Source organism: Poromitra crassiceps, assembly GCF_964638095.1.
Source record: "Poromitra crassiceps genome assembly, chromosome: 3".
NCBI lineage: Eukaryota > Metazoa > Chordata > Actinopteri > Beryciformes > Melamphaidae > Poromitra > Poromitra crassiceps.
In genome coordinates this window covers 83,892,129-83,916,456 of record NC_139625.1, presented here as the reverse complement: position 1 = coordinate 83,916,456, position 24,328 = coordinate 83,892,129, and the positions used below count along the sequence as shown (strand labels likewise).

Genomic DNA, 24,328 nt, shown 5'->3' with positions numbered 1-24,328 from the left:
ACACAACACACAGAGGAGAAAGCTAAGCAGAAACAGAAGCAGACACACACAACACACAGAGGAGAAAGCTAAGCAGAAACAGAAGCAGACACACACAACACACAGAGGAGAAAGCTAAGCAGAAACAGAAGCAGACACACACAACACACAGAGGAGAAAGCTAAGCAGAAACAGAAGCAGACACACAAAACACACAGAGGAGAAAGGCTGAACATCAGATTGAGTGGCTGCTGCTGAATCAAATGGGAAATGCAGAACATGAGCGGGGCGGGCACATCTCCAACACAAGCCCTCTGAAAAAAAGTATTGTGCTGCCTTCATGGGCCATCGGAAATATTGACATTTTGAGCTTATGAGCCAAAGTTAGAAATCAGACTTTGGGAAAAGTAGCCTATGTAGCTGCAACCTGGAGCAACTCCAAATGGGCAGGGCCTCACCTCCAACTCCAAGTGGGATGGACCCAGGCCGTGACCGGAGGAGCTCAGCTCCAAGCTTCTTTTTGTCATCCTCTTCTTTCACAAGCTTTGTCTCCATGGCTAAAGCCATTTCAGCCTGGTGCTGTCTGCACTGCAGAATGCTGATGCTTTAGTTCATATTAAAATCAAAAACAAACCAAACAAATAAGTGACCCAGAAAGATTGTGCAGGTAGAGACAGTAAAGCATGATGGGCTTATTCAAGGACTATCTTACCTAAGAAATTAAACCAATATTAACAGCAGTTTTGTCAAAAACACAACACACAAGTTGTCACATAAATTCTTTTTTATAATTATCAAACTCCATTTGGTCACAAAATAGTTTTATGGCTGTAATGCAACCAAAGTCAACGTGGCTGTGAGTGTGATATCATCCACTCCATTGTGAAATGTGCTCCCCACCGCCCCCCTTTTTGACATCACTGATGTGATGTCACTGATGACATCATCAGTGGGACAAAAATTCCTAGGCTGTTAGCTGGACCCAGCTGTGTAGGAACCCTGAAAATGACAGTGTCATCAGTGATGCTTAAAAAATACTTTGATTTCATTCCACTGAACACAGAGCTGATCTACTCTGTAGGAGATAGTAGACGTCTTTCTGATTCAGTTCTTCTTCTCAAGAGCTTTTTAAAAACTGTGTGGAAAAAATGAAATATTTCACTTGATAAAAGAAAATGAACAAGACACACAACACAAAATGAAAGCACAACAATTACCGTACTTATTTTCAATCTTTTGTATTTCAGGCAAAGTAATTCTAATAATCACATGAGCCAAGAACATTATAAAAATGTTATGCCTTAAGATTTGGCAAAATAATCAAGACTTTAAAAAAAAAAAAAAAAAAAAAAAATCTCTACATAAACTTAATAAAAAACATCACCCTTCTAAACCCAGTCAAACATAACCACGTCACCATTAGCCCAGTCCTTACCACATTCACAACCTACTGTTGATCTCAAATGATTCTCAATGTAGCATGTAGCATCTATTCTATTTTGTCCTGCAAGAAACACTGGCATAGCACAATGTGAATGCACCGTCTCGAATGCACAGTCTTGTCTAGGCAAAAACGGGCAGGGACAACTTTGGATTTTCAACAACAAACACATTTTGAATTTGGGATCAAATAAATGGGATCATGGGATCTGGGTAAAACAGCCAAATAAATAACCATGCTTCTTCTCTAACTACTAACCAACTACATGTCTGAGGCCATATACAGTATTTTGGCACTGCACAATGGAATCAAATTCAGCGTTTACCTGTTTACCTGGATTTCAACCAATTGCAGAAACCCAGCTGTAAACCACTTCAGCACAGGCCATTTGAGTATTCTCAAAAGATATTCTGCTGGACTTTTTTTTTTATTATCATTATAAATATGGACATCAGAAGCAGCTACTGTAAAGGCTGACCTAGTGGGTTGTGAGCCAGGTCTGCTGAGGCTGTTTCACATGGCTGTTAGCTGGACTCTGTTTGAAATGAAATGAGGAAAGTCACACTGCACAAGGCACAGTTTGGACTTTCATCAAACATGTGTTGAAATACTGACATTGCCAAGTTTGGCACACCTGCCAAAGTGTGGCTACAATGACACCTGGGATGATTTTTTCCAACTAGAGAATAAGAGGATACGCCAATATGGAGGACAAAGTCATGTCATAAAGACACTGGGGCCATCTTACGCCAAGTGCAAGGGCTAAATCTTTGCTAGTTTCTAGCACTCAAAATCTATTTATCCCCCTTTTAAAGACCACTGGGTCAGTACATTGATTGCCACTGGGTCAGTACATTAAAGACCACTGGGTCAGTACATTAAAGACCACTGGGTCAGTACATTAAAGACCACTGGGTCAGAACATTAAAGGACATGTTTCAGCAACTCCCTTTTTTCATTAAAAGAAAAAGGGGAGATTTTGAGTGCTAGAAGCAAAGATTTTGCACTGAATGTAAGATATGGCCCCAGGCCTATAGCCTACTGTACCTTTCTTAGGATCTGTTGCAACATCCCATTTGAGTCAACATTAAACAGGGTCTCTTTCACCAATGTTTAAAAATGGTAAATGGACTGCATTTATATAGCACTTTTATCCAAAGCGCTTTACAACATGCCTACATTCACCCATTCACACACACATTCACACACCGAGGGCGGCAAGCTGCCACGCAGGGTGCTTGCACAGCCATCAGGAGCAATTTGGGGTTCAGTGTCTTGCCCAAGGACACTTCGACATGCGGACTGGAGGAGACGGGGATCGAACCACCGACGGTCTGATTAGTGGACGTCCCGCCCTACCTCCTGAGCCACAGCCGCCCCATGTTTAAGACCCTGTAGTGAGATGACAAAACACACGTGTCCAAGCACGTCTTTGACTGAGCACAATGTTTTTGCTGATGGACATTAAGTATTCCATCATGGAGAATAGCACCGTGACATTTTCAGACATGTTCATTTTGGATCTCAGGACTCAGAAAGCAGGTAGGGACAGAGACAATACAGAGCCAAAGTCACGCCCTCTCCCGGGTCAGGCATATGAAACAAGGGATTTCCCGCCATTTATTTTTCCATAGACGTTGCGTAAAATGCGTATAAAAATAGTTTTACCTGGTCAAACCAAGCGATTCAGCTATATTTTGAATTCTTTGCACTTTAACAGACGCGGTGGTGAGCTGATGGTAGGCTCCATGCTAACAATTTAATGAGGACTGATAGTAGGTCATCAGCATTATCTCCAAAATGATAAAATTGTAGCAGCTCTAACGCTAAATGGTACACACAATTAAATGGTAACACTACTGTACGTGGTGAAGTCTGACAGTTTGCGTTGGAGATAAAATATCCATGAACTATACAAGTAAACCAGCGTGCTAAAATATCCATGAACTATACAAGTGAACTAGCAAGGACTACCTTTCCTGTTTCCATCATACGAGAAGGTAATGGCTGATGGGAGACTGTGTACATGTACAAATCAATGCACAGTGGATGAATATGTGGTTGTTCATCTGGGAGGGGGATATATATATATATATATATATATATATATATTATCGGTCCATTAGATGCATTCGTTGACGGTAGGAGCTGGCAAGTGGAAAACGCGCCATCTCCGACCTACGTGCGTTCGAGCTTCAGGCTTCAAGTCGCAAAACCATGGATGCTAATAGCCGTTAGCTGTCTAAGCTAACCGCTAATAGCAACAACATTAATGTTTAGTTGTATGGGTTTAACCAACTATTGTATTGGTATGCTGATTGGTCTGAAAGCTTACTATTGTTGAAAAGAAAAGAAAAATGTGTAAAAAATGTGTTTTAAATTCTTACAATCATGGGCGCCATGTTGAAATGACGTCAAATGACACGCTGGGAAGCAACTGGGGGTTGAGGAATCATACCCAAGTTTGCGAGTAGGAACTCCCAGTTTAACGTGGCGTTAAACAACTGGGAATTTGCCACTTGCCAGTTATAAACGAACGCAACATTAAACCTTTAGTTAGTGTTTTGGGCATTAGGCCTACTAGCGGCTCTTAATTACATCTTTTGTTATTTAGAACACTTGTTAAACTCATCCATTGTCTATTTAAAAACCCTTGTTACACTTTATTCCTTTGTAAATAAATCCCCAGTTTTTTTTGTTGGCATCAAAACCATTTGTTGTTGTGGCTATTTGGGACTTTGGGTAGATGGGCTCATTTCAAGTTGCATCTGGGTACCCCTAGACCGGGACGTAACATGAAATCGGGGGCTCGTCCGGGACATAACAGGTTCTATCATTCATCAAAGAACAGTTGCTTCCAATTATGCTTTGAATTGAGAGGGTTGAGAGTGATATGACCTATCCTGTTGCAAGCAATGTAATGCAAGTCACATACAGTAGCTCCAATATTTTGAAAACATATTCAAATCTAGTTTTTAAGTCTGGAGGACTGCAGGAGAAAGAGGTTGAGAAGTTGCGAGGGGGCAGATGTGTTGTGTCTTCTTAGGCCTTAGGTCTTCTTACAGACGTGGATGAAGTAGCAGGGGGCTTGGCTCTGGCCTGGGCTGTAGGTCTTGAAGTCTCCATAGACGCTGTGCTCCAGTTTGCCAGAGAAAGCCTCATTCAGCAGAGACCTGAAGCTCTCCAGACAGTGAGGGTAGTAGGACAGACGGAATTTACTGTGGAAAACATACATACGCACGCACGCACGCACACACGCGCGCGCGCGCACACACACACACACACACACACACACACACACACACACACACAACTCAATAAAGATAACATTTATTGTGCTTAATGTGTCTGGTGGCGCAACTTTACGATAACAGAGAGGGGCCGGTCCTGTTGATTAACAACCCTAAAATAATGATATATCCCTGACATTTATATTAGTAGGAATCTCGCGCGTGAAAACTCTGGACTGACAGACAGACACTGCCCACCCACCTAGGTGGGCCTGGGGCTGTAGCTCAGGAGATAGAGCGGGTCATCCACTAATCACTTTGGAGAAAAAAGGTTGGTGGTTTTATCCCTGGCTCCTCCAGTCTGCATGTCGAAGTGTCCTTGGGCAAGATACTGAACCCCAAATTGCTCCTGATGGTGTGTCAACACCCTGCGTAGTAGCTTGTTGCCATTGGTGTGTGAATGTCTGTGTGATTGAATTGGTGAATGTACCTACTGATTGTAAAGTGCTTTGGATAAAAGCTCTATATAAATGCAGGCTATTTGCGCCATCGTGTAACTGTACACCATCAGCTCATACCAAGAATGATTTATTACATCACTGATGACATCACAATTGCTCGAGTGACATCACTAATGACATCACAATTGCTCGAATGACATCACTGATGACATCACAATTGCTCGAGTGACATCACTGATGACATCACTTACGCTGCTCAAGAAACATCACTGATTACATCACAGTTGCTCAAGTGACATCACTGATGACATCACAGTTGCTTGAGCGACATCACTGATGACATTACTGATGACATCACAATCGTGACTGACACCGCCTAGTGTCCTCTAGTAAGAGAGTGGCGTCAGCGGAGGACCAAAATGCGAGACTCATTAGCCAATGAACAGCCAGGAATGGGTCTCGCGCTACTTTTGCATGCTAAAATAAAGCTGATAATGTACAATTTGATTCATTTCAAGGGATGAAAAACGCTTTCAAAGTACAACACTGTCTATTTTGCTGCAACTCGACAGTGCTGCTTTTTTTTACTCGAGTTCCACTTTCTACTTCCTGGAAAAAAACTGGTCCATTGGAGTGAATGGAGATGTCGGAACTCTTCTGACACCGCCACCACGGACACCACCACCACACCACTTAACCAATTTTAACTAAGATTTTCTCTCTACCCTCTCCCTGCACCTGTAAAAAAAAAAACGATCTGCCCTCCCTCACCCAGAAGTTCATCATTTTATAATTTTATACACAACTTATTTATTTGAAATAAAACAGCAATATTAACTTTTTATCACCCGTCCGTCATATCTGGTGAGATAGAGCCATTGGATTGAAATTGTATCCATCCTATATGCGCAGCAAGGGCAGCAACTTCATGTGATTTGAGTTGTTATGGAAAAATATAGTCTATGCACGGCAGATAGTGATTTGGTTCCTGTTATATGCTATTTATGATTTAATGAGACGTGTGGTGGCTCTACTGTAGCCTACCTCCATGGACAGATTATCACCGATCATAAAGTGCCATTTTAATCCATTTAATGTCAATCAGAATGATACAGGTGAAATAGGCTATAGCTGATGATATTGATCGATTGTTGAAGTTCTTTACTGTGGCTCCTCCATTACCTGACTGCAAACCTTATTTAACCTACACATCAGCTTCTGGCAGCGTTCCTGAGAAATCTTAGCCTAGTCCTCATGGGCAATGGCATCCAGTCCAAACCCCCCCCCTCCCCACCCCCACCCCCAGAGGGTCTGCGGTCCAACCACTACAATCTCTCCAAATCCTGTGGGAAACACTCCAAAAGAGTTTTGTATAGTATGTTTTAAATATGTAAATTATGTACATATGGTAAACATGTTCTTAACTACGGAGATCAACATTTTCTGAAGTTTGTTTTTACATTCAAGTGTCACTTTATTAGATATTTTAATGACCAGATATTGACAATTCACTCCGACCCGCCGACGTACTACACGTGCGCGACCGAGGTACAACGAAACCCTTTGCCACCGCTGCTGAAAGAAACCCTAGAGGACACATGAAACCAGAGTCTGTGCCAGGGATTCCAAAAACAACTGGGCTAATGCTTGTGTTTACTTGGGTTCCCGGGAGCTAAGGCACAGATCTCCTGGTGTACGGAAAGCTAACAAACCAGAGAGGGCGTGGAGGAAAGTCAGCGAGGAAGCTGGACTCATGTTAATGTTACATCACCTGGTAAATTCCAGAAAGATATGTCTGTGACTTTATTCCAGTTATGGTTGTCATAGTAATGTACAAAACACAAACAAGTGTTGTAAGAGTGTTGTCCACTCTACCTGACATCAGGAGGGTTCTGGACGTTGGCCTGTGGCATCTGGATGGTGTAGTCCAAAGTGATCATGTGAGGCTTATTGTTGACCCACAACACCGACGTAGAGATGTCCTGAGGCAGGTCACTCTGGAACACCACACACACACACACACACACACACACACACACACACACACACACACACACACACACACACACACACACACACACACACACACACACACATGCAACGCGATAGTCAAAGGGTATTAAATAGCATAAGATACCTCACGCCACCTTCCATTTTCTCTTCTGTAATGACTAAACAGTTGATTGAAATTTTTATTACAATTATGACCTACTGCAATTTTCAAATCGTAAGAGGCACAATATTTGTTAAAGGCAAAATGTGTGTCAAAACCCCATTATAAAACAGAATCAGCGGGGTCATCAGCTTTAAAATCTGTTGGCCGGTTCACCCGGTTGTTGATATCAGCAATAATGTGACTATCCTTGCAGCTAAGCTATGGAGGGAATACTGTAACTTGTGCTGTTTTTCTGGGCGTATCTCCTTGGTGTACAGAATTGGTGTACAGCACAGAATCAGATAACGTGCAGCAGAGGCGCTCATAGAACGTTGAACTGACTGGAGGGGAGGGAGGGGCTTGAAGGACTACATTGTGTTGCTCAAACCTGCCCAGGTAGGCTATATGTACTAACTGTTCTGGCAGCATGCCTTAGAACAGTCCTAGCTGTTGTAAAATCACTGTAAACCACAGGCTCTTTGGGCTTATTGCGTAATGTTAACTTAAATATTGTGATGCTGGCCTACACATTCTTATTCTGCAGACATAAAAGAAAACATCTTGGTTTGCTGCAGATCCCTGCAAACGTCACACCATAATCATTTGAATATGTTTTTCAATGAAAATGAGAATACAGATGAGAAAATGAGAAAAATGATCATTCCCTCTAATATCGCAAATCGTGTCAGGTAGACACTGACTTACTGTGTCTAATACACGTTTACTATTCATTGTCAATATCTGCAGACCCAACACAAGGGATTATACACGTGAATCATCTTCTCTGAAGGTTTCAACTGATCAATATGATATCTAAGATGATGGCTGGCAACATGTATGTGTTTTTTCTTTTATGTTCCGTTTGTCTGACTGTCTGTTTTCTGGTTAACTGAAAATTCTAATACAATACATGTGGAAAAAAGACGGTAACCAAATCACTTAAAATCCACAAATACCTGCAAAACTCATTTTCGACCTTCTCTGGCTAATTGCCAATAATGTGTAGCAGCAACATGTTAACAACCTTTCAAACATCCCAACGTCGACCTGGTGACCTGGACACATTTTATCATTCATAATGCATTTTTTTTACAAGGAGTTTCTCGGCAGAAACAACGTTTTCGCCGTTCTTCTGACTGGATTTAGATTCGATTTGGCAACGCCGATTGGCTGAAGGAGTCAAGGCAAGTACTCTGTACTGCCCACTGAAATCTCTGTGAGCAGCTGGAAATCCAGACTGATACATAGAGCAAAACACAATGTGACCTCGGGTCATCAGGATGGTTTTAACCAGGCTAGTATGGATGTATATGGAAGGATAGGTTAGAAAATGATCATCTAGGCATCACACAAACGGTCCCCTCTGTGTTAAGTTCAGTACCTTGTAGTAGATGTTCTTGCCTTGTGGCGCGCGGCCAGTCTCCAGGATGTAGTCGTAGTTGCGATGGTCAATGATGAGGATCCCCCCTGGTTTGACCATACTGGCAATGTTCTGAAGGGCCAACTTCTGATCGCTCTGGTCCCCTGGGAGCAGAACGCCATCACCCACATTGTCAAGCACACATCCAACACGCTTCATTTCATGCATGGTGTCCACTACAGTGGACAGATGTGGAAGCCATTTTGAACCATTTAAGTTGAAGTACCATGTCCCAACCGCCAGGCGGTGGACCCCCAAAGTGTTGTCTACAATTCCATTTGATTATTATCTTTGGCTCTCTTTGTCATTGAGATATTGCATCATATATTAAAAACGGCAGAGGGAAGAGAAGAGGAGATGCACCAAGTACCTCAGGAATATCTGTTAAAATAATTTTATTCTCAGGAAACCAGACAGGTGAAAAAAAGATGTTAGCAATACCTTTATACAGATTTTAATATTATTAAAAGTACTCCCAAACATTGCCTAAAGTGCCATAATGACCACACCACTGTGCTGTAGGCTTCAAGGTATTTGTGCTTGTATGAGTCTGGACAGACATGGATGTAGACTGCTCACTTGTTGGCGGAGGCATACATCCGCAATGCGGTATTTCTAGTTTTTTTCTGTTGTAACTTCCCGACGTAACTGTAACGTTAAAGATGTATACCCTAGTTAACCACGGTGGTCCGACCTATCTGATGTTTGGCTGTGCTTATTTTATGTAGGCTACTAAGTTGATAGATCACATCTCACCGCTGGTCGCACGAGCTGTTAGTTTTGGTGTGAACTCAAGCGGTCATTTTCTGTCTATATGTTCTGCGGGGAGGCTCACTCTCCCACACTTTGAAAAGCCCTGGTCTATATCGTTGATGTGTCGTGTCCACTGCAGGAGACAGATACTTAACTCCTTCAAAATAATATATATTGGAGAAAATAGTCAAAACAAATATTAAGAAAATATTACTTTGTGATTTAATAATTCATGCCTGACAGGGTTAACTTCAATCAAACAACTCATCTTTCTAATAAGATTCTATATTGGCAGTTTGAGGTGATGTGAGGTAGAATATGCAAGCAATATAGGAAGAGCTTGAATGAATATGCAAACATACAGTAGATATATGTCGTTCTTATTGTGAAATGAACAGCTATTGGGAGTTCAACCTTTAAAACTCAAGGACAATTTAGACCAGCATTGAATCTATGTATCAAATAGAAATACACATAAATACACAAAAGATTTGATCCCTCTCACACCTTTGAAGTCTGGTAAGTGGGCAAATGAGTTGCCAAGGCAGATGACTGCATCAAAGCCGTCTCCAGGTTTCTGCACATCCTCTGGTAACGTCAGCCAGTTGGCCTCTTCGATCACTGAGGACAACAAAGGTAGAAAGAAGAAAACACAAGGTTGTCACCTTAGGAACACAAAGCAAGAATTCGAATTGCCAAAACATTGGGTTTGCATACCAGTAATGTTAAATGAACAAAAATGATATCCGTAACTCTGAAGTCTTATTCAAACGACATTTCAAGCTTATTGAACATACCCCACTGGTCAAAGGCTGTTTCTTTTCTCCTCTCCCATCTTGTATTCAGTGCATACTTAAGCATTTTGTCACTGGCGTCCACACTCGTCATCTTGAATCCCTCTTCAACCAACATAATGGAGTCAATTCTGCAAAACAAAATACATTTTGTATCAAGACAACAGCTGAACTAGGGGCATCTGCCCCAGGGCACCTGCCCCAGGGCACCTGCCCCAGGGCACCTGCCCCAGGGCATCTGCCCCAGGGCTGTAGTCGAGACCGCCTTGGGCAAGTCCGAGTCCAGATCAAGACCAAGACCGAGGGGGAAGGGGGGGTTGGGGGAAGGGGGGGTTGGGGTGGAGGTGAGAGGGTCGAGACTGAGACCAAGGGGGGTCGAGACCGAGTCGAGACCAGGACCGCAGAACTACGGGTCCAATTGGAGACCGATACCATAGCAATTTGCTATCCAAGGCTACCATTGTATTTATTGTAGAGCCCGACCGATACTGGATTTTTTTGCCGATGCTGATACCGATATTAGGGAGTAAAAAAATTCCGATATCGATATATCGGCCGATATTCTTATATTATATATACCCATTATATTAGACCATTTTTTTGCAATGATCCCTCAAATATCAAAGACTTGACAAAGATATGTATATGACTTGAGATGGGATCAAGACTTGAGACTAGGGAGGATATTTTACAGCGTTATCAATCAACTTTATTGTCCAAAATTACATCAATGCAATGAAACAGTAAACTTCACTGGGAATTTAATAATTATAAATAACTAGAAATAGAAAAACACAAATAGAACAAGAACAAATATCAAATATAACTTGAGTTAAGAAAAAAGATAAAATATCATGCTGTCATGCTGTCTATAACTTAAAAAATACAAAATAAGAAAATATCGGCAATACCGGCCAAGATATCGGCCGATACCGATATATCAGTTATCGGCCAATACCGGCCGATAATATCGGTGGACCGATATTGCGATATATCGGTTGGGCTCTAAATTGACACACAAAAAAAGCCTATTGAAGGGAGGTTTCTAAAGACATTTATGCATGATGGCACAAATAACTTTCTTGGTAGAAGAATGAAAGGATTTCTTTGTGAAGAATGTAAATAGTTTTTGATGTGTGCATCAAGCATTTCTTCTCCTACTTGAGCATACAGTTTGAGGACAAGCAGAGCAAATCTAAGCACATGCGAGGGCCTTTTTGAGTGTGAGGGCGGGGTTTGAGAGAAAGACTTGCAAAATCGGAACGTGAAATCCATAAATCATGCTCTCAAAATGATAGACCGCGCTCTTGGAAATTGATAGGGATGGCATCATGGCATTCCATACCACTTCAGAATCAGCTTTATTGCCCAAGTATGTACACCTACAAGGAATTTGACTCCGGTTTGCTTTGCTCTCAAAAGTACTCACATACAGAAAAAAAAGAAAAAGAAATGTATGCACAAGTTAAAGGGATACGCCAACATTTTGGCCTATTTGCCATATTGCCAATAAATGGAAAATGTGGATGCCTTTATCATCACTGTGCGTGCCCTACAAAGAGCGGTACAGCCCTCGCTGCTAATAGCTTAGCGCTGCAATGCTAGTGAACGGTACAGCTGCCTATCGCCACTGGCACTGAGCCAAACATACAGGTCCCGCTAACATCAATAATGCAGACAACCGCTTCGCCAAAGCCGTGGCAAAGCATTGTTTTCAAACATTGGCGCTCTGCCTGGTGGCCCGCCAAAAAATTGCAAAAAAATAAAAATACAGACAACAGTTTTTACATGCACATTAACCCTGAGGAGTACCCAGATCGATTTTCGGAAATATTGCGATATTTGGGAAACATCACAATTTTGAACATTTCCTTTCAGAGGCTGCAGCAGGCTCAGTTTTAAAGCCAGAGTGAAGTTTCTGGTATCATATGAAACTAGAAGACTAAAGGAATCGATTTGTACCAACCATGTCATGCTAGCTTGTCAGGAAGGTAACTAAATAACAAAGTTAGGGACAATTTTGGCGAGGGGGAAAAAAACATTTTCAAAGGGGTCCTCTTTTTCCCAGTCTAATGATGACAGGTGTGTGTGTGTGTGTGTGTGTGTGTGTGTGTGTGTGTGTGTGTGTGTGTGTGTGTGTGTGTGTGTGTGAGTGTCCATTTTGAACCAGCTAGTAGCCTTATATTGTTATTTAGCCTTTATGCGGCTATTGCATGGTTAAATCAGCTGTGGTTAAATCAGGAGTGGTATACACAGTGGAAGTGGTCCCTGGGAAATTTGGTTTGGTACGTAGTGGTACTTGGTTGGAAAAGTTTGGGAACCCCTGTTTTAGAACATGTAAATCGCCACAGACCTGTGGATGAAATGACATCTAAGAAGCAGCGTTTGCTAATGGGTGGCAATTGACTGCAGACCTGGACGAGCTGTAGGCTACAATTTGTGGGCTGCAACCCTGAAATCCATTCAAAAAAATATTGCATCTCACAGAATAAGCATTACGGTACTAATAGTCCTGCTAGTGCTAAGAGAATAGTTATCGTCTATAATATAGACCATATACTGTATAAAATATTATAAAGACTGCATAAAGTATTATAATTATACAATCAATGTTATAGACAGGATTAGTAAAACAGTATGCAAAACATGAAGTTGTATCCTACCTCTAAGTCATGGTTGCAAGCCCACACTGTTGTGACTAGTATGTATTTTGAAGTAGACTTTGTATTAACTGGGTCTACATTACAGTCGTCAAAAGGGCCTTTCTGTGTGGAGTTTGCATGTTCTCCCTGTGCCCCCTGAGGGTTTCCTTCATATGGAACCGCACACCAAAACATGCAATATCCTGGTTGCTGATGTGGTTCCTCCTCTGGTCGTTAGGGGCGCCTGTTCGGAGGGAGGGGAACTCATTGGAATAGTGTGATCCTCCCATGTGCTATGTCCTACCGGTGAAGCTTCCCCTGTCAGGTGAAAAGAAGCGGCTGGCTCCTGCCCATGTCTCAGAGGAAGCATGAAGCCAGTTTCAGCTCTCCCCAGATCGGCAGAGGGTGGAGCAGCAACCAGGATAAATAAATAAAATTAGCACTAATAGGGATAAAAATGGGATTAAAAAAAATCGGTTGGTCTACATTACATTTCTATTGATTTGAAAGAAATAATATAAAAGGTCATAAATAATGATGGTAATTTGTTTCTTTGTGTTCATTTGATTCCCAATGGTGGTAAGTATTATTTTAGGGATGTCACAATATATCGTCCCACAATATATCGCGATATCAAAACGTGACAATATGTATCGTTGAGATGAAATCTCATATCATGAGAAAAAGAAGCTGAACATGGTGGCACTGATCTGCATCTGATTGCATGCTCGCTCTCCTTTTCATTGCTTTGTTTGAACAGACGAGGGACGTTACAGACACGGAGGATGAAAATGGTGAAATTACTCAAATTAGCGTGGAGGATGCCCCCTCAACTTACAAATCGATCGCAAAAAAATATTGTTAAAATATCGTATCGTATCGTTATCGTGAACCCAATATCGTGTATCGTATCGTATCGTGAACTGAGTGTATCGTGACACTCCTAATTACTTTACATTGTTAATATGGACATAAAAACGGTCTTGAAATGCAAAATAATGGAATTTTAAACATGCAATAAAAATGATTAATGAAAGATTAATCCCGATTAACTAGTCAAGAGCCAAATAACCCCCATGTTCAAACTAAGTGAATATCACTTCTCAACATCATCAAGCCTCTGATGCACCCTGACACTGTACATTTCCTGCAAACAGCAAACTACTCTGAAGCTACCTCACTTAGCTGTCAAGAATGTTTATATCTGTGAATATTGTTCATCTCTGTTAATACTGTCTATATCTGTTCATATCTGAATCCTTTTATAATATTTTTTAATCTCTTTAGATTCTTTAAAACTGACATGGCCATTTTCGAAGGGGTCCCTTGACCTCACCTTAAGATATGTGAATGAGAATGGGTTGTATGGTAGGGTTAGGGCTATGCACCTTGAGCTGCATGCACTTTCTGTCACAAAGGTCCCTTTACATGTTTTTTCCCCTCTAAATCTCTAAATCTAACTAATAAAATTACTGTTAAACAGATAAAAGAGTCGGGTTTTTCTAAAATGTCGTTTTAGATTTAAAATATAAATTGTCCATAAAATATAATACATTTTATTATGTAATTTCACATAACCAACATTTATTTTTGGCCCATGGCCATCCATCCAGATTATTTTTGGACCTTCATAGAAAATGTACTGTAATTCTAATCTATGTCTGAGTCTAAGAGCTATATGTTCTTAAGTTCTTGCATAAGAGGACATCGAATCTGATGAAAGAGCTGGAAGGACTGGCCTCGGAGGCACACAACCCAAAAATAGTGAGGCCATTTGTAACCTCATTCCACACTCAGGGGGCCAAACCTAAAGGTGTACTAGCTTACTCTACATTCTCCAGCCACGCATGCACATTGCACAAGACATTCTACAGCCACACGTACACAGGACATTCTACAGCCACACATGCACAGGACATTCTACAGCCACACATGCACAGGACATTCTACAGCCACACGTGCACAGGACATTCTACAGCCACACATGCACAGGACATTCTACAGCCACACATGCACAGGACATTCTACAGCCACACATGCACAGGACATTCTACAGCCACACATGCACAGGACATTCTACAGCCACACGTGCACAGGACATTCTACAGCCACACATGCACAGGACATTCTACAGCCACACATGCACAGGACATTCTACAGCCACACATGCACAGGACATTCTACAGCCACACATGCACAGGACATTCTACAGCCACACGTGCACAGGACATTCTACAGCCACACATGCACAGGACATTCTACAGCCACACATGCACAGGACATTCTACAGCCACACATGCACAGGACATTCTACAGCCACACATGCACAGGACATTCTACAGCCATGCGTGCGCAGGACATTCTACAGCCACACATGCACAGGACATTCTACAGCCACACATGCACAGGACATTCTACAGCCACACGTGCACAGGACATTCTACAGCCACACATGCACAGGACATTCTACAGCCACACATGCACAGGACATTCTACAGCCACACATGCACAGGACATTCTACAGCCACACATGCACAGGACATTCTACAGCCACACATGCACAGGACATTCTACAGCCACACATGCACAGGACATTCTACAGCCATGTTGCTTGTTGAGATCTGAAGCTTTACAACTCATCTCTCAAGCAGCAATGCAAGAGGGGCATGACAGTAAACTAAGTCTAAGTCTCTTTTCAGCTAATGTTATTAGACAAGCTGAAGTGTCTAAATGAAAGCACTTGGCCATAGTGTCTTGTGTTTGATCTGTTTCTATAATGAAAGCACTTGGCCATAGTGTCTTGTGTTTGATCTGTTTCTATAATGAAAGCACTTGGCCATAGTGTCTTGTAGGGGTGTCACGATACACTCAGTTCACGATACGATACGTATCACGATACTGGGTTCACGATAACGATACGATACGATTTTAACAATATTTTTTTAAACTTGAATAATGACAATATATGACTGGAAAAGTAGTATTTTATTTGAAATGCACAAATACAAAACATGCTGTTGTGGGAAATTGTTATTACAATAACAACTAGAAAAAACATGAGATTGGAGATAAGGCTTATCTTGAAATAGAATGAGTTACACCGTCACTTAGATTTACTTTGAACTAAAAGGTTTCTCAGCAGTATAATTCCTGTACATTTCCAACAAATGGACTGTACATGTAATAATAATACTGAAGAGTGCCTTGTAACTTATTTAAAACAGAAATAATGTTTCATGTTTGTTAATTTGAGTATATATTTTAACTAAAACTGTCGGCTGTGTTTTTTATGTGTTTTTTATATGTGCATTGCTTTGCTGCTTGTTTTTTTCGATTATTTTTTTTTTTTTTTTGTAAAGCACCTTGAATTGCCTTTGTGTATGAAAGGTGCTATATAAATAAAATTTGACTTGACTTGACTTGACTATAAATTCTCATTATGCATCTTCAGTCTTTCTTCAAACTCAAACAACAAGACTTTTCTTAGTCTATTTTTTATGCATCTTCAGTTTTTCCTGTCAAGTAAACAGTTTTGCCAGAAACTCAATTGAATGGTTTCTCTCCTGTATAACTTCTCATGTGTCTCTTCAGAGACTTGTTCAACTGAACTACTTTCCACACATTGAACTTCAACAAACAAAGACGTTTCTTTGTCTATTTTTGAAAGATTTTTTTTTTTTTTTTTCACGATATGAGATTTCATCTCAACGATACATATCGTGACGTTTTACTATCGCGAAATTTCGTGGGACGATATATTGTGACACCCGTCTTGTGTTTGCTATGTTTATTTCACAGTGGCTCCAGACAAATTGGGGAATTTGAGAAACACTGTATCAGCCCATGCTCTGAATAACCAAAATATCTAGGGATGCACTGATATTAACATTGTGGCCGATACCGATATTAACATTGCTGTTATGGCCAATAACCGATATTTACTGATGTCGATATGATCTGTATAAAACAGGGATTTGATGATAATCACATTTTGTACATAGTGAAAAACACATGTAAACATCTGAAAAGGTAATGTCTTTCTTTATTTCCAAAACATTTGGAAAAGCCCATAAACCACAGATTTACCACATTGTTTCCTCTCGATACGAATATTTTGGCCGAACCGATAATGATAATAACGTTATTTTGCTCATCGGACCGATACCGATGACTGACATAAAAAAATGACTGACATCGTCCGATACCGATATGACTGCAGATATATCGTGCAGCCCTAAATATATAATTTCTGGTCCAGTGAATCATAGTAAATTGTTGTTTTAAAGTGCTGTACTTAAGGCAAATGGAATGCTCATGAAAACCCAAATATCCTTATAGCCTGTTGGATTCCATGTGGGATATAGAACAATACATTTAATTGTGACGACTAAATCGCAGCACATTTTCTACTCTAAGTCTTCAAAAGAAAGTGTGATCTTTTTGCACAAACGCGGAGAATATAAACCCCTAAGCTGCTCAGAGACTGCAATAGCACAAGATTAGCAGTGACTTGCAAGAAAATACATTTCTCAGAAAATAAATTATTCCCAAAAATAGAGAATTTGAACCCTAACGCTAAGGACCTACTGAGATGACCCAAAGGCTGATAGGTGAAAACATGTTGTCCGAGTTCAGCCCTTGGCCTTGCTGATGGCAGAGTACAGATACACTATCTCTGGAGGCAAACAAGCGGCAGAGAACCAGTCACAACTAACCAGTACCAGCTTGTGACCCAATTTACACTATAATAACCACTACTCACACAAGTCAAATTCAGTGGCTAGAATCCCACTTTTACAAGCAGTAATGATACTGTACATCTCACACTCATTAGCCCCAGAATAATGCTTTATGTGTGGGTAATTGGTTTGAATGCAACAAGTATAAAGGGTACTGTATATTAACCTGCACTAAGACCTATATAGCCTTTGAAAGTTATCTTTTTAGACTATATGAGCCTTTTCCCACCACAAATTACATAGACTATGTAATTGCTCTATGTCATAGAGCAATATGATTGTTGAAACGCTGCCACATTTGAGAACAGTAACCTGAAATGTATCAAGTACTGTAACACCTGTACTGTAACATCACGTAGCATACCACGTTAGTGGTAGAGAAAACTTCAGAGCAATCCAAACTTCAAGATGTAGCTATAACACCTGTTTGTACAAAGAAGGCTTTGAGATTTGTTACTACTTAGTAATGACATGAAAAACATGATTTTAACATGTTTTAATATCAGAGATGAGAAAAGTACACACATGCTTTACTTAAGTAGAAGTACAGTTAATTGTGTAAAAAAAAAAGACTGATAAAAGTAGTACTCATTCAACTTGTTTACTCAAGTAAAAGTAAACAAAGTACAAGCTCTGAAATGTAATAAGGTATAAAAGTAAAAAAAAATCTACTGGCTGTTTCTGTGCAAAGCTAAGTGAAACTCATGTCATATTAATATAATTTGAAGACTATTAAACTGAAAAGATCCCCTCCCAACATGTTTTAAGATGTATAAAGACTATACTATGATTAATAATTTGTGTGATATGGTTTTTCCATAGAAAGGTGCACATAATGCGTGAAAGCTGGGAGAGCGCAAGACGAGAGAGACAAACAAGTTACATCGTTTTTGTCTGTCGTGCATTAAAACTAAGTAACAAGCCTGTTTTGAAAATGTAGGGAGTAAAAGTAAAAAGTTGTCCGAAAAAGAAATACTAAGTAAAGTACCTGAAAATCCTATTTAAGTAGGACTACAGTTAACAAAGTATTTGTACTCAGTTACTTCCCATCTCTGTCACTCATACTGTGTCCAGCAGTGCCCTAACTGCATGGAGGCAGGAAACTGGCAGAGTGAAATGATGCAACTCTGCACTTTCATTCATGTTACTGTTTCACCTCGTTTGGACTGTGCCCAAGCCCCAGACTCGTCATTTAAATGGGATTCACCAAACTAACCACTAACCTGATTTGAGGTATTTTCTTTATTTAATAAAGAAGAAATAACATTAATTATCATTTAATACCATACAAAACTGTCTAACTGTATATTGGGCTGAGTGGAGGCATCGGATACTGCAGGTTTCCAATCCCTTAAACATCGTCTTATTGCCCTATCAAACACAAGACAGCAAAATGAATAAACGAGAAATAAGGCTTAATAGGTTCTTAATAAGCATAATACAGATTCATGGTGATATTGCAAAGTGAGCCCCGATGCCATAGACTCGATATGTCCATGGAAAGAATGTCACACCAGACTCCATTCAAAAATCTGCACTGCTGAGCGTCGAACGTTCCACACATCGTACAACAAATTAACGACTCTTCTCTTCCACCAAAATAACGTTCAACTGTAACGTTAGCGAGCGGTGTGAACCAATGCAAAAAAAAAAAAAAAAGATTATAGGCTATAGGCTATTAACACCTTAAGTGCCATAGCCGAAATAATTCGTCTTACATAATCCAACGCTTAAGTGCCAGAGCCGAGTTTACTCGTCTTACATAAACATTTTTTTTTTTTTGACGCTGGGACATCAATCAACAACTTTTACATCTTCGAGATCACTATTGGAGCAAGATAATGTGTATAATCTATTTTACCGACCCACTAAGTGTTGACAGTGCTCCCCCAGACGACCGAAATCAAAGAAAAAACTGCCGCGGGACCAAGCCGTTCAAGGAAATGCCGTGGCGATTTTACAGTAATCCAATTCAAGACTTGTCTTGCCTGAGAGCGGCCGCGCACCGGCAGCAGCACACAGAGAGCGGAGAGCGATTTGCAAAATAGATCATAGGTGAAACACACTTTGAAACACCTCAGAAAGGCCATAATCAACATCTGCCCATCGCCCACGCATTCCCCGGCCCATCTTGACTCGCACAAGGAGCGTCCGCACGCAGGCAAGCAGGCAGGCAGGCACACAGGCAGGCAGCAGCAAAAGCGCTTCTGACACGCCCGCTGTACAGCCAGGAGGACACAAGACACACGGAGGGAGGAGTTTGAATGAGAGGGGTGTTTCCTGTTGTTATGGAGGAAATTACTGTTCAAAACTATTGTTTAGAATGTCTGACGGTCTTACTGATGCCAAAAATGAATGGTTAAAGTGACTGTTTCACAAAAAGCCATTTATCTCTGAATAAATTTCCAGACGCTGAAACCATGCTGTACTCAACGGCTAATATCTACATAACTACTAACTCTGCAAACTAACTCTTTTAGACAGAGAAAGCACACATTCTATTAGTTATTTTTAGATGATTGGTGTTCATGAATTCTTAACAGAAAAGAATCCTCGGCTGTTGCTAAAATGAGCCAGAATCGTCAAAAACACCCCTGGCACAACTTACCTACAGGAATGAAAACATGGCTGGCATTCAATGTGTTAAAGCCTGCTTGGTGGATTAGATGTCAACCGAATTGAAGGCTGAATTGTAAACATTCAAAAACACGTTTTAATGTTATAGGCTACGCTGTGAGACAAGAATCGTTAAATTGTCAGCTTTTGGCTGGAGTTGGGTCAGACATGTGGCAGAGTATGACAGACAGTGTGACGTGTGACAGTGTGACAGACAGCAGCTAGCGTGCTCACCCTGTTCCGCAGGCCACATCTAGCACCCTGCTGGCGCCCTGCTCTCTGAGCAGAGCCGTCAGCCAGCTGCGGTACTCCTGCGTCCTGCTCTGGGTGTCCCCGATGTACAGCTGCCACACCTTGGCTGCCTTACCGTCCGCATACTGGTCCGGAAGACCGACCGCTGCTACACCCAGGGAGCGGGTCCTGAACACACTGTCCACCGACATGCTGCTGTGTGGAGGCGGGCTAGAGACTGCCTGGAGGCGGGTTATTAGAGATTGCCTGGAGGGGGGTTAGAGACAGCTGGAAGCGGGTTAGAGACAGGGCTTTGTCAAGGGAATTCTCCAGGTAACCAACAGCTGCACCGTTTTGATGCGGAGGTATAGCGACTATAAGGGCTCTGTCTAGCTCCACATGCCTCAACACTGTCTGTTATTGTTTTATATGACAGACGCAGCGGGGGGACTAACTTTAAGCCAATCACACTATCCTATAGTCTGACGCCTACTTTCTGATTGGAGGAGGAAGAGAGAGAGAGACGCCCCCACTTCCGTGTGTACGTCAAGGACGCTGAAAAGAAGGATAAGACATCACTCACGTAAGAATCACCTGTTTATCTCATAAAAACCCTGATTAGAGGAGAAATCGGAACTATCTAACTTGCAAAATAAACTAGATGAATTTTGCATTCAAAGAGCAAAAGGTGCATGTATTAGCCTACGTCCAGAACAAGATAGCTTGAAGAAGGGGAATATCCAGTTATTGTGGTGACTTTTACAAGAAATTATATCCTAGCTCTGTTCGCCAAGGTTCAGCTGATATACCTTTTTGAACTCTATCTCTATGACAGTAAAATCCATTGATGAAGAAGATGAGACAGCATTATGTGATACATAATCCTGTCATGCTTAAAGGGATACTCCACTTTTTGGGGAGTTTAGCTCATTTGCCACATCCCCCCCACATAACCAAGATACACCATGCCTTACCGGCACTGTCTGCACAGTTTACAGTGAGCTACAGTTGTTAGTTGAAGTTAGTTAGTATCGCCATAGAATGGAGGTTAATGGTACAGATGTTAAAAATCTGCCAAAACACACATCTCACGGTGCCAAAATACATGTTGTGCTTTGGGTACTCACCACACGATGACATATTAATCCAAAATGCACATCATCTGTCTTTTTGGAAGGAAAAGAGGTAGTACTTTCCAAACATGGCCGCTGACCACTTTTCCTTCCAAAAAGAGAGATTATTAGCCAGGGTTGCCCCGCCTCCAGCTCTTTCTGATAGTGGCTCAACTTTTTGCTGACCATCTAGCAATGTGAAGGTATTTCTCTCATTGGCAGAGATTTAATAACAACACAGCTGGCAGATGACACCACACTTTTCTTACAAAAGTAAAACCAAATTGCTATCGCCATTGAAGCTGTCAGGGAGTTCTCAAAGGCTTCTGGGCTATATTTGAATATAAATAAGTGTGAACAAAAGAAGTGCTATTTTAGGTCTCCTAATTACTAAGGACCAACAGAGAAGAATTTACTTAAATTTCAATCATATTATACTAAAAGAAAATTAAACCATTGGCTCTTAAGGGATAGAGGCAGAATACTTACTAAGGCAGAGGGAAGCTCCCACCTGACGCAGCTTTGGCTCTACATCTTGATAACAAACAAAAGAGATTGACAAAATCTCTTCAATTTCATATGGAAGAATAGGACACATTATGTGAAAAAAACAGTTCTATATGAAAATGGTCTACTTTTTTCTACCTTAAATAATACCTTTACGATTAATTGGTTGAAGCAGCTCTTTTAAAACCCATAGCCTACCTCCATTTGGAATATTATATTAGGTGGTTTCAACTTTTTCCTTGTTTGTCATTTTAATATTGATAAAATTCCTGTGAAATTGGCTGGCTTTCATCGCCAGGCTTTCTTGTCATGGTTTCTCATCTAAAAGCAAAATGTTTCACGTCATAACTATTTTATTTTGAATAACAGACATTTTATATAAACACAAATCTCTCTTTATGGAGGTTTCACAATAATATTGTGTTGGTAGTTGATACGTATTGATGTGAATTCTAGTTGTATGTCCTGAAACTGTTGTTCACTTGTTTTTTCTCATGGGGCCAGACTTTGGCAATATGAGGCAAGCAGGGTCCCACTATAACAATTATAGGCTATCATGTGTAGTTTCATCTTTGATTGAAAAATGCTTCCGCCAGATTAAAGAAAACACATTATGTGATGTTGACTGATATGTTTTTTTTTATGGAAATGTGCGCCCAGGCGCCCGATCCAAAATTCGAATGCTGTGATGTGAGTGATGTCTTGTCCTTCTTTTTTAGCGTCCATGGTGTGTCCTGTAAACTGACGCTGCAGAGCCCCCGCCCCCTCAAACGTTTCATAATTTCTGTGCAAAGCAGCATTTTCACTTATGAAATAAATGACCCATTTTCTCATACTACTATTACTACTACTAGGCTGCTACTACTAGGCTACTACTACTACTACTACCACCACTAATAATAATAATAATAATAATAATAATAATAATAATAATAATAATAATAATAATATATCTACAATACTATTTAATAATTAGGCTACAATAATTACAGTAGTAGGCCATTAATGCAAATAAGATGAAGAAACTGTACTTATCTGAAAGCAGAGTTTATAAAGTGCTGTATGGGAAGGCATGAAAAACAATAAGGAGAGCGATACAAGAGATAAAAATTGAAACATTTAAACGAAAATAGTTTTGAAAAACAAATGGATAGAACAAAATATTGGACAAAAAGTCCAATTGAGTCTCCAAAGGGTCCTCCCGTGCTGTGGAAGACATCCTGCATCGTTCCTGTGCCGACACCAGTGTGGCTCCAAGGACTACAGGCCGGTGGCTTTGACCTCCCACATCATGAAGACCCTGGAGCCGCCCTACGGCCCATGGTCAAGCCATTCTTGGACCCCTCCAGTTAGCCTACCAGCCCCGACTTGGAGTGGAGGACATTATCATCCACCTGATCAACCATGCCTACGCCCACCTGGACAAACCGGCGAGCACTGTGAGGGTCATGTTTTTTGACTTCTCCAGTGCTTTCAACACCATCAGGCCGCCTCTACTGGGTGAGAAGCTGACAGCGATGTGGGTGGATGTCCCTGTAGGGATGCACCGATATGAACATTTTGGCCTAAACCGATAACCGATTAACATTGCTGTTATGGCCGATAACCGATATCTACAGATGTTGATATGATCTGTATTAAACAAATTTCTATGATAATCAAATTTTGTACATACCTAAAAACACATGTAAACACTGTGAATTTGAAAAAGTAATGGATTTCTTTATTTCCAAAACATTTGGAAAAGCCCATAAATCATAGATTTACCACATTTGTTTCCTCTCAATGTGAAATCTTTGGGTGATACCGATAACCCATATTAACATTGCAACATTGGACCGATGCCGATATGTAAAAAAAAATGACTAACATCTACCGGTACCGATATGATTGCCAATATATTGTGGATCCCTACCCCCTCGTGTCCTGGATTGTTGACTACCTGATGTCTGGCAGACCACATGTGCGCTTGTAAAACTGTGTGTCGGACAGAGTGGTCAGCAACACTGGGACAGTCTTCTCTCCCTTCTTCTTCACCATCTACACTACCATCTTCAACTATCAGACAGAGTCTTGCCACCTTCAGAAGTTCTCTGATGACTTGGCTATAGTTGGATTTATCAACAATGGTGATGAAGTGGAATATTGGGATGTAGTGGGAAACTTTGTCGCATGGTGCGAGGAGCAAAACCATCTGCAGCTCAACGTGACAAAGACAAAGGAACTGGTTGTGGACCTGAGGAGGGCC

At 41.0% G+C, this 24,328-nt stretch overlaps 1 protein-coding gene across 1 annotated transcript; it reads right to left on the bottom strand.

Annotated features, from left to right (window-relative positions):
- Positions 1-874: 874 nt before the first annotated feature.
- gnmt (glycine N-methyltransferase) lies at positions 875-20,834 on the bottom strand. The gene is made up of 6 exons (XM_083632431.1): positions 20,465-20,834; positions 10,237-10,364; positions 9,947-10,060; positions 8,648-8,790; positions 6,987-7,108; positions 875-4,638 (listed from the first exon to the last, which is right to left on the bottom strand). The coding sequence occupies exons 1-6, from the start codon at positions 20,671-20,673 to the stop codon at positions 4,470-4,472; spliced, it is 885 nt and encodes a 294-aa protein (XP_083488557.1). The 5' UTR covers positions 20,674-20,834; the 3' UTR covers positions 875-4,469.
- Between the last annotated feature and the right edge of the window lie 3,494 nt (positions 20,835-24,328).

What these genes read in the sequence shown, in the direction of transcription:
- gnmt (XM_083632431.1), bottom strand. Translation starts at nt 20,673, where the DNA reads ATGTCGGTGGACAGTGTGTTCAGGACCCGCTCCCTGGGTGTAGCAGCG. An exon ending in AACAGCCTTTGACCAGTGGG is followed by an intron (nt 10,061 to 10,236) that starts GTATGTTCAATA and finishes TGTTGTCCTCAG; the next exon opens with TGATCGAAGAGGCCAACTGG. An exon ending in CCACTTACCAGACTTCAAAG is followed by an intron (nt 8,791 to 9,946) that starts GTGTGAGAGGGA and finishes TTCTGCTCCCAG; the next exon opens with GGGACCAGAGCGATCAGAAG.